Source organism: Plutella xylostella, chromosome 17 (genome assembly GCF_932276165.1).
Source record: "Plutella xylostella chromosome 17, ilPluXylo3.1, whole genome shotgun sequence".
NCBI classification, from domain to species: Eukaryota; Metazoa; Arthropoda; class Insecta; order Lepidoptera; family Plutellidae; genus Plutella; species Plutella xylostella.
Window position 1 is genome coordinate 7,484,974 of NC_063997.1, and position 17,521 is coordinate 7,502,494.

At 42.6% G+C, this 17,521-nt stretch overlaps 1 protein-coding gene across 1 annotated transcript; it reads right to left on the bottom strand.

The window, feature by feature from the left end:
- Positions 1-1,375: 1,375 nt before the first annotated feature.
- On the bottom strand, positions 1,376-17,513 carry LOC105380453 (probable aconitate hydratase, mitochondrial). The gene is made up of 18 exons (XM_048626708.1): positions 17,293-17,513; positions 16,883-16,963; positions 16,596-16,739; positions 16,096-16,287; positions 15,647-15,833; positions 15,254-15,340; positions 12,076-12,254; positions 8,923-9,045; positions 8,128-8,325; positions 6,920-7,039; positions 6,023-6,203; positions 5,448-5,597; positions 4,775-4,839; positions 3,682-3,818; positions 3,119-3,240; positions 2,694-2,790; positions 2,137-2,266; positions 1,376-1,840 (listed from the first exon to the last, which is right to left on the bottom strand). The coding sequence occupies exons 1-18, from the start codon at positions 17,323-17,325 to the stop codon at positions 1,700-1,702; spliced, it is 2,367 nt and encodes a 788-aa protein (XP_048482665.1). The 5' UTR covers positions 17,326-17,513; the 3' UTR covers positions 1,376-1,699.
- Between the last annotated feature and the right edge of the window lie 8 nt (positions 17,514-17,521).

Consider the following 17,521-nt stretch of genomic DNA (forward strand, 5'->3'; position numbering starts at 1 on the left):
TCGCTTAGGTACAGCTGCAGTGCAGTCATAAAATATGACGTCTTGAGCAAGAGGGCAACATTATTCATCAGTGTTGTGTTTTACTTTTCTGTGTATATTAAATGAATTGAAACGTTATCTTTTACTTGGCTTGTACATATGCATAAAAAAAGAGTAGCATCTATGCTTCATCTATGTAGCGCTTACGATAGTTATCTCACGGGTAGGGTAGGTAAGAATATACCTGTAAATGTTTTTTTTAGAAGTACCAACTCTTATTGCAGGTGTAAATAGGTCATACCACACCTGTGTAACACATCATCTGTAGCGGTAGGCAGTTTGGTGTACCTACACAAGATAAGTTAATATAAAAAGCTCCATTTCTTCCTTCTGTAATAATATTACCTAGATCTTGTCTAGCAGTTTACATATAAATGCACCCTGCATAAAAGGTCACTAAAGAAACAAGTATAGGTACTTATTACTTATTATTTTATTGGTGGTGAGCCAACTCTGCCAGTCAATTTTAAGGGTCAATTCAGACGTACCACAACCATACCACAGCCACAACCACGCCGTGTGGTCGGGCGTATATTTTGTATTGACAATGAATAATCCAATTCACACGTGCCACATTTTGCCGTTGTCATCGAGCACCTGTGTAATACGACCACATCGCAGCGGCACCGCGGCAACCAGTTCTCCGTATTAACTGCACACGATGACGTGGTTACCACATCGCAATGACAGCGACAACGCAACCACATCGACATTTTGTCGCTGCCACAACGCAACTGCAAAAAGCCGCTGTCACACTATTCACACGTAACCACAGCTTGACCACATTATGTCGCTGCGACGTGGTGTGGTTGTGGTACGTGTGAATTGACGCTAAGAGCCTTGTTCTTGTCGGTGTAAGTAGTTGTCGCCACTGCGGTCTGTCACAAGCAAGTTCTTGGTACAACACGGCATTTGCCCTTCTACATCATAGCCTTTTCTTGATCTCCCTCTTCAAAATAGAAGGATTTTGCCTTTAATTATATTTGTGATAAATCGGTCGTCCCTTCCTTGCCTTTTTATTTATTCTTTATACAGTTGTTAAGTGTATCTTGGAGGTGTATGTTATGTAAGTTATATGTGCTAGTAGCACAGTGTAAGTGTTAATAACGCAAAATATAATTATGTTTTTAACTAACGATTACTGTGTATGTCTCTCGCACATTTACGATATCGACATTGTAGATAAGTCATTGTAAGGACCAATAGCAACGCCGTAAATAAATAACGTGAACTAATAGCAAATTAGTCAAATAATTTCAGTAGGTACTCATTTATTTACAAAAAAATAGACTATTATATATGATTATATAAGTAGGTAAAATTGAAACAGGGAAAATATGTATGTAAACTTTATTTTTTCGGTTTCGTAAATATTAGTATTATATACATAAATAATAAATTTGTACTACAACTAAAACATTACAAACATTATTCGCTGATAGCATGATAACATTAAGTATTGTCCGACTGATTTGATGTAAAGAGAATGAGCGAAACAATCTACTTACAAATATGAAAAATACCTAAGAAGGCAAATTTTATTCCAATAACTTGCACCGCGCATGAAATTTTGAATTCTAATTATGTTTCTTACTGACAAAATTGTCTAAAAATTCAGGGAATCAGCGCAGCGCAAGTATTATCTAAGATACTAAGGCATTCATTTTCCGAGGGCGATTTCCTTCATTCTGTTGAGCGCGGAGCCGGCCTTGAACCACGCGATCTGCTGCTCGTTGAGCGAGTGGTTGAGCATGATGGTCTCCTTGTCGCCGTTGCTGTGCTTGATCTCGCACTTCACGGGCTGTAGGTAGAAATAAATAAGTTTTAAAACACAGACATACTTAGACATAGAATTTACACGAAAGTGACTTGCTTATCACTTCTTCTTCTTAAGGTGCCATCTACTATCGTAGGTCGGTTATCATTATGCTTATCACTGATGTCCGAAAAGTGTCATTGGGCATTTAAAACAATCTATCGCCTTTCTCTCTCCAGACGCATCTTTCATATTTCGCCCACAAAATGAGTCAGAAATTCATTGCGACATGGTTACAATTCATTATACTTCTTTCTAAAGGAGTAGAGATGATATCGTACCTTGCCGGGCGCGAGGTCCTTGAGTCCGAGCAGCGACACCTTGTCCGTGGGCTGGATCTTGTCGTAGTCGGCCGCGTTGGCGAACGTCAGCGGCAGCATGCCCTGCTTCTTCAGGTTCGTTTCGTGGATCCTAAGGGGAATTGAGGTATGTTGGTTTTAAGTTTATTGATGTAGCCGTTTGTTGTGGAGCCAACTAGCAACTGGACTGATTATTTGACTATAGACAAATCGTTGATGTAATTTTTTCGTAAGATAATAAGGCAGCAGAGAGCAGACGCTAGTTGTTACGAGATAGTTGAGCATTGAACATCATTGCATTGAGGGTTCTACATTGTGGCTCTACAATGTTATGAATGCCCAATGCAATGAATAACAAGTAACTATAGCGGCGCCACAATTTGTTGCTATAGTTACTTGTTATTCGTAGGTTGATTATGATGATGCAAAAAATGTAGTAAATAATTTAATCAGTAAACTTCCCGAAGGCCGTTCAATCTACCCAACACAATACACCACTACTATATCAAAGACACCAACGTTCCCTACTCGGTGCGTACCTAGCGAAGGACTTGACGATGATGGCGCGGCCGCCGAGGTGGCGCGGCTCCAGCGCGGCGTGCTCGCGGGACGAGCCCTCGCCGTAGTTCTCGTCACCTAGAATTAACAAATTAATGAATTCATTTCCTTTGAGTAACCACAGCCTAATAATCAGACTGTCACAGACTGTATCAGCACACTGCTGTAACGGCGAGACCTAACAAGGACTTAGGTGTTATGTTTGCTAGTCTTTCAAGGGAAAAGCGCTGAACCAATTAACACATAGGCTTTTTTATGTCCCGGAACACCCATGGATAAACTGTTTATATGTAAGCAAAAATAATAGTATCATATAAATAAATAATCCAACTACTTATGTACAACAATTAAGATATACATTAAAACCATTGAGTTAGAAGTAACAACAACAGTAAGCAACACATACCGATGACGACCCAGGAGACTCCAGCCGCCTTGTAGGCGCGCGCGGTGGCGGGCACGGGCCCCCACTCGCCCGTCACCTGGTTCTTCACCTTGTTCAGCTCGCCGTTCTCGGCGTTTGTGGCGCTGTGGAAGGAATCTCGTTAGAATGTAATGTAATTAAAATCGGGTAAAATATAAAAAAAAAAAACGTGCATAAACGCTCATTCAAACGTTTTTTTTTAAGAATTTTGGCTCTTCTAGACATTTGGATACTTCGCCCGGTAACGGGACCGTTTTATCGACGTCGATAAACAAATTTTATATGCGTTCCACCAATCATAGCGCCTTATTTATAAATGCTCGCGGTGACGTTTATCTACGTCGCGTCGGTAGCGTTGACTGAAGGTAATACATACATAAAAGTTTAGTGTTTCTTGCATAAAATTATGCCGGCGTCATAATAGCCATCTGCAAGTTCCATCAGTGGTAAAAAATCCAATATCCATTCATAGGTAATCCATCCCATCTTTTCTTTTACATGCATATAAATATCTACTTAAACACATATTACACAAAACCACTCACGTAAGGAACATATTATTGGAGATGTTGTCCAAATGCCCGCGGAACTTCAGCCAGGGCCCGGCGGCGGAGATGTGGTCCGTGGTGCACTTGCCCTTGACCTTGATGAGGATGGTGAGGTCGGTCAGGTCCTTGCCGTCTAGGGTTTCGTTCCCGCTTTCCCGGGAATTCCCGTTCCCGGGAATTCCCGGGAAATTTGTCATTCCCGAAACCGGGAAAAAAATAGCATTCCCGGGAATTCCCGGGTTTGATTTTTAATTGATTTTATGCTATATTTTCGTCTTTATCTATCTTTTTCTGCTACCTTAAACCAAAAAAAATATCGGCAATTTTGTCGTCTACGTTCAGAAACTCGGTTTTGTTGTAAATTATTGGAAAATCATACGTGTTATTGTTTTCTCGCAGCTGCATTGCAAAGATAAATGACTCATCTACATCACTTTGTTTCACCTCTTCCTGATTCAATATTTTCATCTTTATTTATCTGTTGGTCCTCATAAATCTAAAACCAAATAATTGATCGGTTTTTACATATGTGACCAAAGAGTATGTAAAAGCTAACACTAGTGTGACACCTGTCATTATTTTTTTTATGTCCCCGTTTTATGTCCGCGTTTATTTTTTATAAAATTACTAACGCATAGAAAAAACCAAAATAAGAAGTAGGTTGAGCCATAAATCGTTGAATTAATTAATTTTTCTAAAACATTACCTCAAGTGTAATTAATTTTCTATTTTAATTTTATATGTCATAATAATATTATTTTCGAACTGTTAATTATAATACTTTTGTTATAGTTTAATTACAATTAAGAAAAACAAATGATTTGGCATGTTAAACAAATCATTATATGTAATTTTGGTTGTTAATTTAGCTGACTGTTGCTTTTTTCTACCTATACGAGTGATAAAAGTATATTTGATTTAATTTAAGAGTTTTAATAGACTATTTTATAGACTTTTAATACCCTAAAATAGCAAAACCAAGCATTTAAAATAAATTCCCGTTTCCCGGGAATTCCCGGGAAATCTTCAAAATAATTCCCGTTTCCCGGGAACAGAAAAAGGTCGGGAAAAACGAAACCCTATTGCCGTCCCACTTCGCGAACGGGGTGAGGAGTTGGAGACGCTCGGATTTGGGGGACACGTCCACTTGCACCTCTGCGGAAAGGTTGGGATATTATTATTATTGTAGTCGATATTGAAACAATACCTTCATATTGTTTAAAGCAGCGCCCTCTAGAGTGAAGTAATCTGTAAAATATGCCTCCCCAGGGTCCTCTAAACTGAACCAATAACATTATAATAAGTTGTTTTAAAGCACTACCCTACTTATTAGACCTGTCAGGCAGTCTATCGTAAATCAGACTAGGGTTAAGAGAAGTCAAAAGTAAAACAGCGCCCTCTGCACTGATCTAATCCAATAGTGTTGTCTAGAGGCATCCTCGATTCGGGCAGACTGCGAGCGGGCTCATACGTGATAACGTAGAGATAAGCACCCGGCTAGATATAGCCGGGGTCATACAGCCCTTAGAAAAAAATAACAACAGCGCCTTCTACAATAAACTAATCTGACAGATGACAGCTGTCACGGTCTACTCACTGGAGCCATCAGCCGGCAGGTGATCGTACGATGTTCTAGTCGGTATCAAATCGAAACCCTTAGCCAGAAAGACAGATAGTTAAGGAATAGGAAGAAGGAAGATAATCAAGGGCGCTGTATTCTTTTTCGCTAGTATTAACCAATTGTCACTCATAATTCTACTCACTGGAGCCATCAGCCGGCGGGTGCTCGTAGGTGTTCTGGCCGGGGTCGAAGCCCTTGGCCGGCAGCTCGTCCGCGAACGGGTCGGACAGCTTGAACTTCTTGCCGTCCGCGCCGGTCAGAGAGTCCGTCATCGGGTTGAAGTCCAGACGACCTGCGGAGTGGGGGGAGAAGGTTAGTAAATTTGAATATTCGGTTATGAAAGCATTTATTCGACAGTTAGATTGAATTTACCCAGGATGTTTATATTGTTTTGCAATGTGTAACAAAACTTGTGCTTTAGGATTACTTGATGGTTTCATCCTAACCAGAACTTTGGATCTCAGATAGATGGCGCCTTAAGATGTTCAGTTTCTAACTTGGGTCTAGAAACGAAACGGTACGTGCACAAGAGATAACATCGGGGCTCGTGACGAAGCAGTGCGACAAACGACACTTTGAACTTCGTAGTTTACATAACAAAACACAGATGGCGCGTTTTATGTTTTTTTAAAATGTTTTATGTTTGTTATGTTTTATGGACGTGATCTGAAATAAATTTATATTCTATTATATTCTAAACCCACTATCCCCGCTTACCAGCAAGCGACAGGGCTGTCACCAGCTCGGGGCTGGTGACGAAGCAGTGCGTGGCGGGATTGGCGTCGTTGCGGCCCGTGAAGTTGCGGTTGTATGACGTCACGATGGTGTTCTTGTCGCCCTTCTTCACGTCTTTACGGTCCCACTGGCCGATGCAGGGGCCGCACGCGTTGGCTAGCACCTGTGGGGTTGAAATGGTGGGTTACAAAACCGCAAGTTAGGAATCATTGAGCTAGGGTTGGTGCATGCTAATGGCCATTGCAGTTTTCTCTATGAACCAGTCATATTTATTATGCCAATACTTAAAGGCAGAGCAGCTACTAGAGGCTTATTAAAACGGCCATAATAATTAAAAAAAAATCTGTTTGAATTTAGCAACCTTGTGGTGAAATAACTCGTCAGCATTGGGGTCTAACAACTATCGAGGGAGCTGGAGGCGTGGTATTTAAAAGATTTTTTTTTCTTTACGACCGAATAGCGTAGTGGTTAGTGACCCTGACTACTGAGCCGAAGGTCCCGGGTTCGATTCCCGGCTGGGGCAGATATTTGTTTAAACACAGATATTTGTTCTCGGGTCTTGGATGTGCCCGTAAAATGGCAATAGGCCCGCCCCCTATTACATTGGGACTAACATAAACACTGGCGAAAAGTGGGTGCAGCAATGCACCTCTGCCTACCCCGCAAGGGAGTACATTAGTACAAGGTGTGAGTGTTTATATTATTATTATTTTTTCTGGCTAATCACTACTTTTTTATGTAGCCTATTTTGTGAAACTCTACTGGGCAAATGCCTCCTTATAAATATAAATTGACCACCGTTCGCTATCATGTGCTTCCTTTGGCTACTGGAACATAACATTAATTAGTAGGTACTTAGGTAATATATCTAGTACTCACGGTGCCTCCGAAGTCCCGCAGCGTCTGCGCGATGCCGTCCCGCTCGATGGTGGCGCGCACCTGCTCGGAGCCGGGCGTCACGTTGAACGGGATCTTCGACTTCACGCCGTGCTTCAGCGCCTGCGGGGTTGGTGGTTGTGGTTAGTGGAATCGGTGGGGGATGAGGGTTGGTTGTTGTGGTTAGCGGAATTGGCCTTGTACTAAATGTTTGTGAGACTGTGGGGCTGTGGGTCTCAGCCCATAATATATTATTATAAGCGTAACGTAAAGGTATAGCCGCGTTTTACTGGTTGACAGATATCCGTTTACGATACGTTTATATGTGTGGTTGCCTTATTTCGTAAATGATAAGGATGATTGTAAAATTATGAAAAAAGAAACCTGATGTTGTGATTCACTAAGTATGAGAATAGTTATGGGCTAATTATGTGAAAAGGATCGTAAGAGTAAGCAAGATGTAATTTTTTAAAAACATCTCTTCTTCATTAAATTAACTGAAAATGAAAATGAAAAAATGAAAATGAAAAAATGTTTATTTAACCAAAAAATTTACACAGGTTATCTTAATAAATATTATGAATAACTACACTGCTATCTTGGATATGTAGAGAAGTCACGTGATAAAAGTAACAAAGCTCGTTCTTAACACGTGTTAATAACATCATTAAAATGATATTAACATCGCAGCCATATCAATCATTTTGTTTGTAAATACTATCAAGTTGAAGATAATACTCGTCTAGAATAATTCTAGGATGACTAAACTAAGACATAGGTTAGATAACCTATTAGATAGCATTGCACATTTAAACTTTGTGCAGCCGCTAGTAATTATTGATCATTCTTAGAACCACCACCCGTATAAAATACCAGGTTTATTGTTTTACGAAAATTATTTATGTGCTGAATTACCATTACTGAGTTTACATAAATCTACACTGGTATACTATAGTTTATTTTGCAAAAACGGAATCTACCTACTACTTTTAATTACGACAAAAAAAGTTGTCGATTAACCCATTTACTAAATAATAATAACAAATATGAGTAAGTAAGTACCTGAAAATTCACTTAAAGCGGATATTTATAAATCAAAATACCTTGTAATTTATCTCAAATCTAAACATCAGCTACTCCAAAAAACACAAACAACATCTAAACCATATTTGTGCAATAAAGGATTAAGTAAACGAATAAATAAACCTCACCTCCTTAACAATGCTGGCGCATCGGCCCATATCCTCGTACGAGGAGTTGGTGCAGGAGCCGATGAGCCCCACCTTGATGTCCATCGGCCAGTCGTGCTTCTTGGCCTGCTCGCCGAGCTTGGAGATCGGGTTGGCCAGGTCCGGGGTGAACGGGCCGTTCACGTGGGGCTCCAGGGTTGAGAGGTCTAGCTCGATTAGCTGTGGGTTGGGGGGGGGGATTATTGATACGTAATAAAGGTAGGGGAATATGGATACCATATTGTTTTCAATTTTATCCTCATGCCGAAAATCAATTAAAAATTTGAAGTAGCCATACTCTTTGCCCTATTATGACGGGCACGTATAAATTATTTTAGAAATAGGTTTATTTAAATTGTGTTTTCGGAAAATTCTTTTTTTTTCCCAAGATCGGTCTAAATTATTTATTTATTTTAATTTATATTTTCATAAATTACAAGTCATCCTACGACATTAACGACATACATATCATCAATAGCATGATCGCTCATAAATTAATATAGACATAGACGTATTAGAGCTTGGCAAGGGACAACGAATTCCAAATAGTCTAGAAATGTTTAGTAACTATAGCTAGTCTAGCCGCTATTGACACTTTTACTATTGTAACATACTAATGAATATTTATCGGTAACATTGTCCTACATCGGTTCTAATGCAATACTAGTTTTAGAGTCGCCCGTATATACCTGACCGTAACGTTAAGGGATCGCCTCTTTTTCATCTGTCAACCAGTATATATGCGGTGACCATTAAGGGTAAAATAAACGTTATTACCTCGTCGTAAGGTGCCTTCGCGTCGGGTGTGAGCAGGTCCTTGTACTTGTTGGCGGCGGCGGCGATGTCGTCCCGCTTCGTCGACTTGAGGTACGCCTCCATACGGGAGTTGTAGGGGAACAGCTGTGGGAAAAAATACTTTGTTAATTATTTGAATTTGATTTGCGGAATTTAATTCGCTTATTCGAAGATTAGCCAACTCTTCTCTTAATGATCTTCTCCATTAAGCAACTACGAGAATAGTAGGAAAGAAAATATATGATGATAGCGGAAAACTTGTCAAAATACAAGTTTTTGAGAGGCTGTCCCGCAATCGGTTCGCAACTAGATAGAGTGGCAAGTTCTTCATAACTTCATGTGCCGCACTACCGTCAAGACGCCGGTGCAATATACACTCGACTCGGTCTACTATCACTCACACTGGTGGTGGCTCCGATCGCAGCGCCCATTAAATATTGTAGCTCTGGCCTCATAACATCGACGCAATATACCCCCTTGGTCAGGAGTCTTAACACCGACTCTGTAAAATACACCCTATCACCCACAACACCTGGTCCACTATCACTCACACTGGTGGTGGCCCCGATCTCGGCGCCCATGTTGCAGATGGTGGCCATGCCGGTGCAGGAGATGGAGTCCACGCCGGGCCCGTGGTACTCCACGACGCCGCCAGTGCAATATACACCCTGTCACCCACAACACTCGGTCCACTATCACTCACACTGGTGGTGGCCCCGATCTCGGCGCCCATGTTGCAGATGGTGGCCATGCCGGTGCAGGAGATGGAGTCCACGCCGGGCCCGTGGTACTCCACGACGCCGCCAGTGCAATATACACCCTGTCACCCACAACACTCGGTCCACTATCACTCACACTGGTGGTGGCCCCGATCTCGGCGCCCATGTTGCAGATGGTGGCCATGCCGGTGCAGGAGATGGAGTCCACGCCGGGCCCGTGGTACTCCACGACGCCGCCAGTGCAATATACACCCTGTCACCCACAACACTCGGTCCACTATCACTCACACTGGTGGTGGCCCCGATCTCGGCGCCCATGTTGCAGATGGTGGCCATGCCGGTGCAGGAGATGGAGTCCACGCCGGGCCCGTGGTACTCCACGACGCCGCCAGTGCAATATACACCCTGTCACCCACAACACTCGGTCCACTATCACTCACACTGGTGGTGGCCCCGATCTCGGCGCCCATGTTGCAGATGGTGGCCATGCCGGTGCAGGAGATGGAGTCCACGCCGGGCCCGTGGTACTCCACGACGCCGCCAGTGCAATATACACCCTGTCACCCACAACACTCGGTCCACTATCACTCACACTGGTGGTGGCCCCGATCTCGGCGCCCATGTTGCAGATGGTGGCCATGCCGGTGCAGGAGATGGAGTCCACGCCGGGCCCGTGGTACTCCACGACGCCGCCAGTGCAATATACACCCTGTCACCCACAACACTCGGTCCACTATCACTCACACTGGTGGTGGCCCCGATCTCGGCGCCCATGTTGCAGATGGTGGCCATGCCGGTGCAGGAGATGGAGTCCACGCCGGGCCCGTGGTACTCCACGACGCCGCCAGTGCAATATACACCCTGTCACCCACAACACTCGGTCCACTATCACTCACACTGGTGGTGGCCCCGATCTCGGCGCCCATGTTGCAGATGGTGGCCATGCCGGTGCAGGAGATGGAGTCCACGCCGGGCCCGTGGTACTCCACGACGCCGCCAGTGCAATATACACCCTGTCACCCACAACACTCGGTCCACTATCACTCACACTGGTGGTGGCCCCGATCTCGGCGCCCATGTTGCAGATGGTGGCCATGCCGGTGCAGGAGATGGAGTCCACGCCGGGCCCGTGGTACTCCACGACGCCGCCAGTGCAATATACACCCTGTCACCCACAACACTCGGTCCACTATCACTCACACTGGTGGTGGCCCCGATCTCGGCGCCCATGTTGCAGATGGTGGCCATGCCGGTGCAGGAGATGGAGTCCACGCCGGGCCCGTGGTACTCCACGACGCCGCCAGTGCAATATACACCCTGTCACCCACAACACTCGGTCCACTATCACTCACACTGGTGGTGGCCCCGATCTCGGCGCCCATGTTGCAGATGGTGGCCATGCCGGTGCAGGAGATGGAGTCCACGCCGGGCCCGTGGTACTCCACGACGCCGCCAGTGCAATATACACCCTGTCACCCACAACACTCGGTCCACTATCACTCACACTGGTGGTGGCCCCGATCTCGGCGCCCATGTTGCAGATGGTGGCCATGCCGGTGCAGGAGATGGAGTCCACGCCGGGCCCGTGGTACTCCACGACGCCACCAGTGCAATATACACCCTGTCACCCACAACACTCGGTCCACTATCACTCACACTGGTGGTGGCCCCGATCTCGGCGCCCATGTTGCAGATGGTGGCCATGCCGGTGCAGGAGATGGAGTCCACGCCGGGCCCGTGGTACTCCACGACGCCGCCAGTGCAATATACACCCTGTCACCCACAACACTCGGTCCACTATCACTCACACTGGTGGTGGCCCCGATCTCGGCGCCCATGTTGCAGATGGTGGCCATGCCGGTGCAGGAGATGGAGTCCACGCCGGGCCCGTGGTACTCCACGACGCCGCCAGTGCAATATACACCCTGTCACCCACAACACTCGGTCCACTATCACTCACACTGGTGGTGGCCCCGATCTCGGCGCCCATGTTGCAGATGGTGGCCATGCCGGTGCAGGAGATGGAGTCCACGCCGGGCCCGTGGTACTCCACGACGCCGCCAGTGCAATATACACCCTGTCACCCACAACACTCGGTCCACTATCACTCACACTGGTGGTGGCCCCGATCTCGGCGCCCATGTTGCAGATGGTGGCCATGCCGGTGCAGGAGATGGAGTCCACGCCGGGCCCGTGGTACTCCACGACGCCGCCAGTGCAATATACACCCTGTCACCCACAACACTCGGTCCACTATCACTCACACTGGTGGTGGCCCCGATCTCGGCGCCCATGTTGCAGATGGTGGCCATGCCGGTGCAGGAGATGGAGTCCACGCCGGGCCCGTGGTACTCCACGACGCCGCCAGTGCAATATACACCCTGTCACCCACAACACTCGGTCCACTATCACTCACACTGGTGGTGGCCCCGATCTCGGCGCCCATGTTGCAGATGGTGGCCATGCCGGTGCAGGAGATGGAGTCCACGCCGGGCCCGTGGTACTCCACGATGGCGCCCGTGCCGCCCTTCACCGTCAGGATGCCGGCCACCTTCAGGATCACGTCCTTGGGTGTGGTCCAGCCGGAGAGTTTGCCTACGGGTAAGAGGATGGAAAATGATGAAAAATTCCCAGTCAAAGATTGGCTGGAGAAGAAAATATTTTTGTTGTATGTTCTAATTATCTAGTATATGATAGTAAGTTTTATTTGGAACTAGTGTCAAGATGTGTAGCTATAATGGTGAATAAATTTCTGAAAAACAATTACCTACCTAAATCTTTACATTAAAACTAATAAAAGTGTAAATAAAAAATATATTAAAAAAAAATACGGATTATTTTATCACTTAATATTTGTAGTAGAAGTACATTTTTAAACATATATATTGGTGGATTGTCGCTTATCATAACAAGGTCAAAACATTTAGTTCAATAACCTGATACATTAATAATCTGTAGTATATGTAGAGGTTACTATGAAGATTCCGAAACGAAGGTTATCAACATAATTATTACGACTGCTAAATTACTACGACTTAAATAATATTTAAACATTATTAGATTTTGCGTAACGTAAATTAATTAGGCAACGTGTTACAGTATAGCCTGCTTGGCCCTAACATAAAATTGTATTTTTTATAAGAATCAAATTGTATGTAATTTACATGCACTAAAGTGTGATTTTTAATCTCAGATATTAAATTCTTAACGGTTCATCAACAGCCAATTGTCCCATGATTAAGTAACTGTTCAAAATCTGTAAATTTATTATCTGAGATTAAAAAACTGACTTTACACTATGTCTACAATTTATTAAAACATGCAAAATATCGTTATCTAACTGCAGTGCTGTCACATTACCGTTGTTTTGATTCATAATGCAGATAAAATTAGGAGTGCGTGACTGTGACGCACTTTATTGTCAAAGACGATAGCTGATTGTGATAAATGACGATATGAATTATGAGCGTACCACAGTTTTTCACTGCCTAACTCCTGGCCCATTTTCTAAGAAACACGAACATAATATTAGATTCTTCTTTGGTGCCCCTGAAAATGCTATGGAAACTAAACAAACATTCTAAATTATATCCTAGACTACTTTATGTTACATCAACATTAGCGTTCATACGTTAACATAGTATTACACCATCACATCGCTTATGCTATACGAGTATAGATGTAGGTACATTATACCGTACATACTAACTAATCTAAGTAGAAAGATATATATGACATATCCTTAGGAGGAGGCGTCAAAATTAATATTTAAAGTGGCGGAGTTTCTAGCGTCGTATTCTTAGCAGTCACGTGGAATCTGTTTATATCAATAGGCGGTGTCTTATTGCATATTATGTATACAGATGTGTGGACCTTAATCTGTTTATATATCTCAATATCCATTATGTTTTGTGCCTGTACAAAGGTCTTATCCCCGTATAAATAACATGTTAATGATTGTGATGTAAACCTTCGTTTCAGCGTTTAATTAATTCTGCAGATATTACACACATTACACAGATACCTGCATATCGATAAACTAATTCATTTTCTGATAGCATATCTTCATGAGTGATTTTTATCACTGTACAAATTAGCGTGGGCACTATCAAGTGATAATTGATACTGTATGTTAGTAAAGCTTCAGAGTTATTTATCATGAGTCAGCTGGTCTTTTACCTTCTCGTGGTAGAAGATCAATTTTAATTTTCTAGCAATAAAACATTAATGCATTCGCTACATATCTTACGCAGTTTACATGAAACCGTTTAATTGAAACGTAAGTATATTAGTTACAGAATAGGCATCTAAACTATCATTACGCTACAAAAATAGCTGATGATGAAGAAGAATAAATACAAAATATCTATATTCGCTTAGTTTCATATGGGCTTGAGAAATTCCAGAAGCATAGGCACATTAGTATACATAAGCGCAGCCGAATTTCTCTCAACCGAATACGCGATGTCTTTTGGGACGAGGCCAAGAGGCGAAAAAATACTTGCAACTTATTTATAGAACATTGGGCAAAGAACGAAAGTTGTATTTGTCAATTTTACTATGTTTATATTTATGATTCTGGCGTGCTATCGGTCAAGTGCAGGTATTTAAAACATGTAAAGTGTAAACACAGTTTTTTGTACAGATAATTACGTCTGGTCATTAACATGTGAAGGTATAAATAAACCTCTTAATGATTATTATTATTCACACCATGTCTTGTTACTCTAATAGGTATATACTCTTCATTTTGGTAGTCAAACACAGAATGGGTTTCTAATATGTATAATACACACATAATAATTCTTATTAGAGCGCGCTAAGGTCTAGACTAGAGTGTCTAGAGTAGTCTAGACTAGACGATAATTCATGAATATTTATATTACGACGACCGAATGGCGTGGTTAGTGACCCTGACTACTGAGCCGATGGTCCCGGGTTCGATTCCCGGCTGGGGCAGATATTTGTTTAAACACAGATATTTGTTCTCGGGTCTTGGATGTGCCCGTAAAATGGCAATAGGCCCGCCCCCTATGACATTGGGACTAACATAACACTCTGGCGAAAAGTGGGTGCAGCAATGCACCTCTGCCTACCCCGCAAGGGAGTACATTAGTACAAGGCGTGAGTGCGTGTTTGTTTTGTTTGTTTTTTTTATTTATATAAATTTTTTAAATCTGGAATTGTTATCTTGTTACATTGTCGTTAATAAGTTCAGGTATAATATTATGCTAGAGGTGTCACTGATAGTGATAACATTGAAAACAAATTCCAGTGATAAAATAAACAAATTGCTTATGCTGACGCTGACGTCATACATACAAATGTGTCTGCTTGTTGATTAGGCAGTCTTTTACTTCACGCAGTTGACTGAATCTACATAAATAATGTAATATAATTACATGTAATTTATGGGTAGGTTGTTTTATGGTTTCTTAGTAGGCATATATATCTTTGAAGTAAAAAGTATATCTGAATTGAGCGAAACCAATGTCTCCATTATTGAAAGTTAGGAATTTAATCATTTCAATTCTACATAGAACCAAATAAATTCTTTCAGTTTTTTTTTAATAATCTATCTGTATGGAACTTACCGGTAAGCTTGACTCCGATGACCTTCGGGCACTTCAGTTCCCAGGGAATGTCGGCCATTACGTCCACGGCATCAGCACCACCGACACCTGGTCATAAAACACATAGACAATCAGACACTGGGCAGAATCATGACCCTTGTGCTTTGCCCTGGGTAAAATATCACTGGATCACAGGGGAGAACTGATCAATAACCTAATGTGTTATCAAAAACTACTCGAAATCATCTGTGTAAACATGAACCTATATTAATCTCGCACAGTGCACAATAGAGTTTGTATTGTCTACTTTTCTGATAAAGACAGTTATAAAAATGTTTTTAACCTTTGGGTATAGACTGATGATGATTGTATCCATATTATCTGTTTAATAGCTTAAAGAAACTAATAGCTTACCAATGCACAGACCACCGAGACCTCCACCATTGGGTGTGTGGGAGTCGGTACCGATCATCAACAGACCGGGGAACGCATAGTTCTCCAGGATGATCTGATGGATGATTCCGGAGCCGGGCTTCCAGAAACCAACACCGTACTTGGCCCCAGCGGTTTCCAGGAACTTGTACACTTCTTGGTTGAGGTCCTGTTGGGAATATGGTATGGTAGTGAGATAACATTTTGAATTAGTTCCATCTCACTACACATTTACATTTCAAGATGTAGCCTGTTTTTATAAACCTGCAGATGTTTTTCCACTTGACCATTACTGAATACTTTTAAAATTTATTAATCACAATGTTAAAAAGATAATAATATGAGAACTTTAAAATATGGTGCCCATGAACATCAATTAAGAAAAATATAATAAATAAAGATTTGTTTTATCATAGAAATTTAAAACTCACCTTAGCTCTGGCCAAATCCTTGTCACCTCCAATCTGGGCCTCAATCAAGTGGTCACAGTGGATGGTGGAGGGCACGGCCACTTTCGGAAGACCGGATGAGATGAACTGCAGCATGGCCATCTGGGCCGTGGCATCCTGCATGGCCACTCGGTCGGGCCTTAAGCGGAGGTAGCTGGTACCACGCTCAATTTCCTATGTTGTGACAAAGGATTATATACTATTGTTATATTTGGTCTTGCATAGTTTTATTTACTTTTACAATATTATTTATGTCCAATTTTTTACTGGAGTGTTATTGTCCAGTGCAATTGTTACTTGATTTATAGTGTGTGCTAAAAAAATTATCAGAGGATAATTTTAGTTTGGGCTTAACCATTACAAAAAAATATAAACAGAGTTTTGTTTTATAACAGGAATAGCTCAAACATAAAATTAAATAATTTTGTAGTCAGAACAAAAAAAGTCATTACTTTTCTAAAATATATAAGAAAGAGACTCACCTGGTTCTTGGGGTCATCAATGTGGGAGTAGAGCACTTTCTCAGACAAGGTCAGGTCACGGCCGAGTCTGTCCTTCACAATTTTAAGGGTCTTTGTCAGCTTTTCGTAGGGGAGGGGTTGAGGGTCGAATTTCGACATAGCCACCTAAAACAACACCAAATACTCCACATTATAAACCACATTTTCACTTTGAAACTTTGAATTAGATCAACGATCAAACTCTGAATTGATTACATAACAGGTGCATTATATCACTTTTTGGGGTAATTTTGTAGGGTTTTCAGTACCTGAGCGGCGGCGGCGGTGAGCGGGGACACGCTGAAGCATCGCTGCTGGATCTCCGACAGAACTACCTTCGTCCTGCTCCCCTGGAACAAAAATATTCAGATAACCAACTTTGGCAAATTTTTGTCAACACCTGAGGATTGATATCTAAATTCACTGCACTCATATACCTAAACAAGGCACATCCGTCTCAATATTTATACAGATGGTGATCCACTGACCCCACGCCAGAGATTATCACAGCCTGACCCATCCATTCATAGCTTTATCGTTATATCGGAAATTACGGGACCAAGTGATAACAGGGTAAACAATTAGTGCACTACGGTAAAGTATACACATTAGTAGTACAAATAAAAAGGGAACATTAACAGGTAAAGGTTAAATTGAAGAATTTTATTAGATAACTTACCTGGCCATGCAAAACTCTCATACAGTGTGCCATGGTTGCGGACTTTAAAATCCTTATATGCAATTGATAGGTTATAGATAAATTTATTTAAATATGCCCCACATGGATTTTTCTATTGGTTTGGCCAATATACGCCGAAAGTTTTTGAAACCGGACAAATGCACAAAGTGAAGTGCCCCGCTCGGAAATCGGGTCGGGAATTTGGCGAGCGAGACCGCGGCGAAGCGGA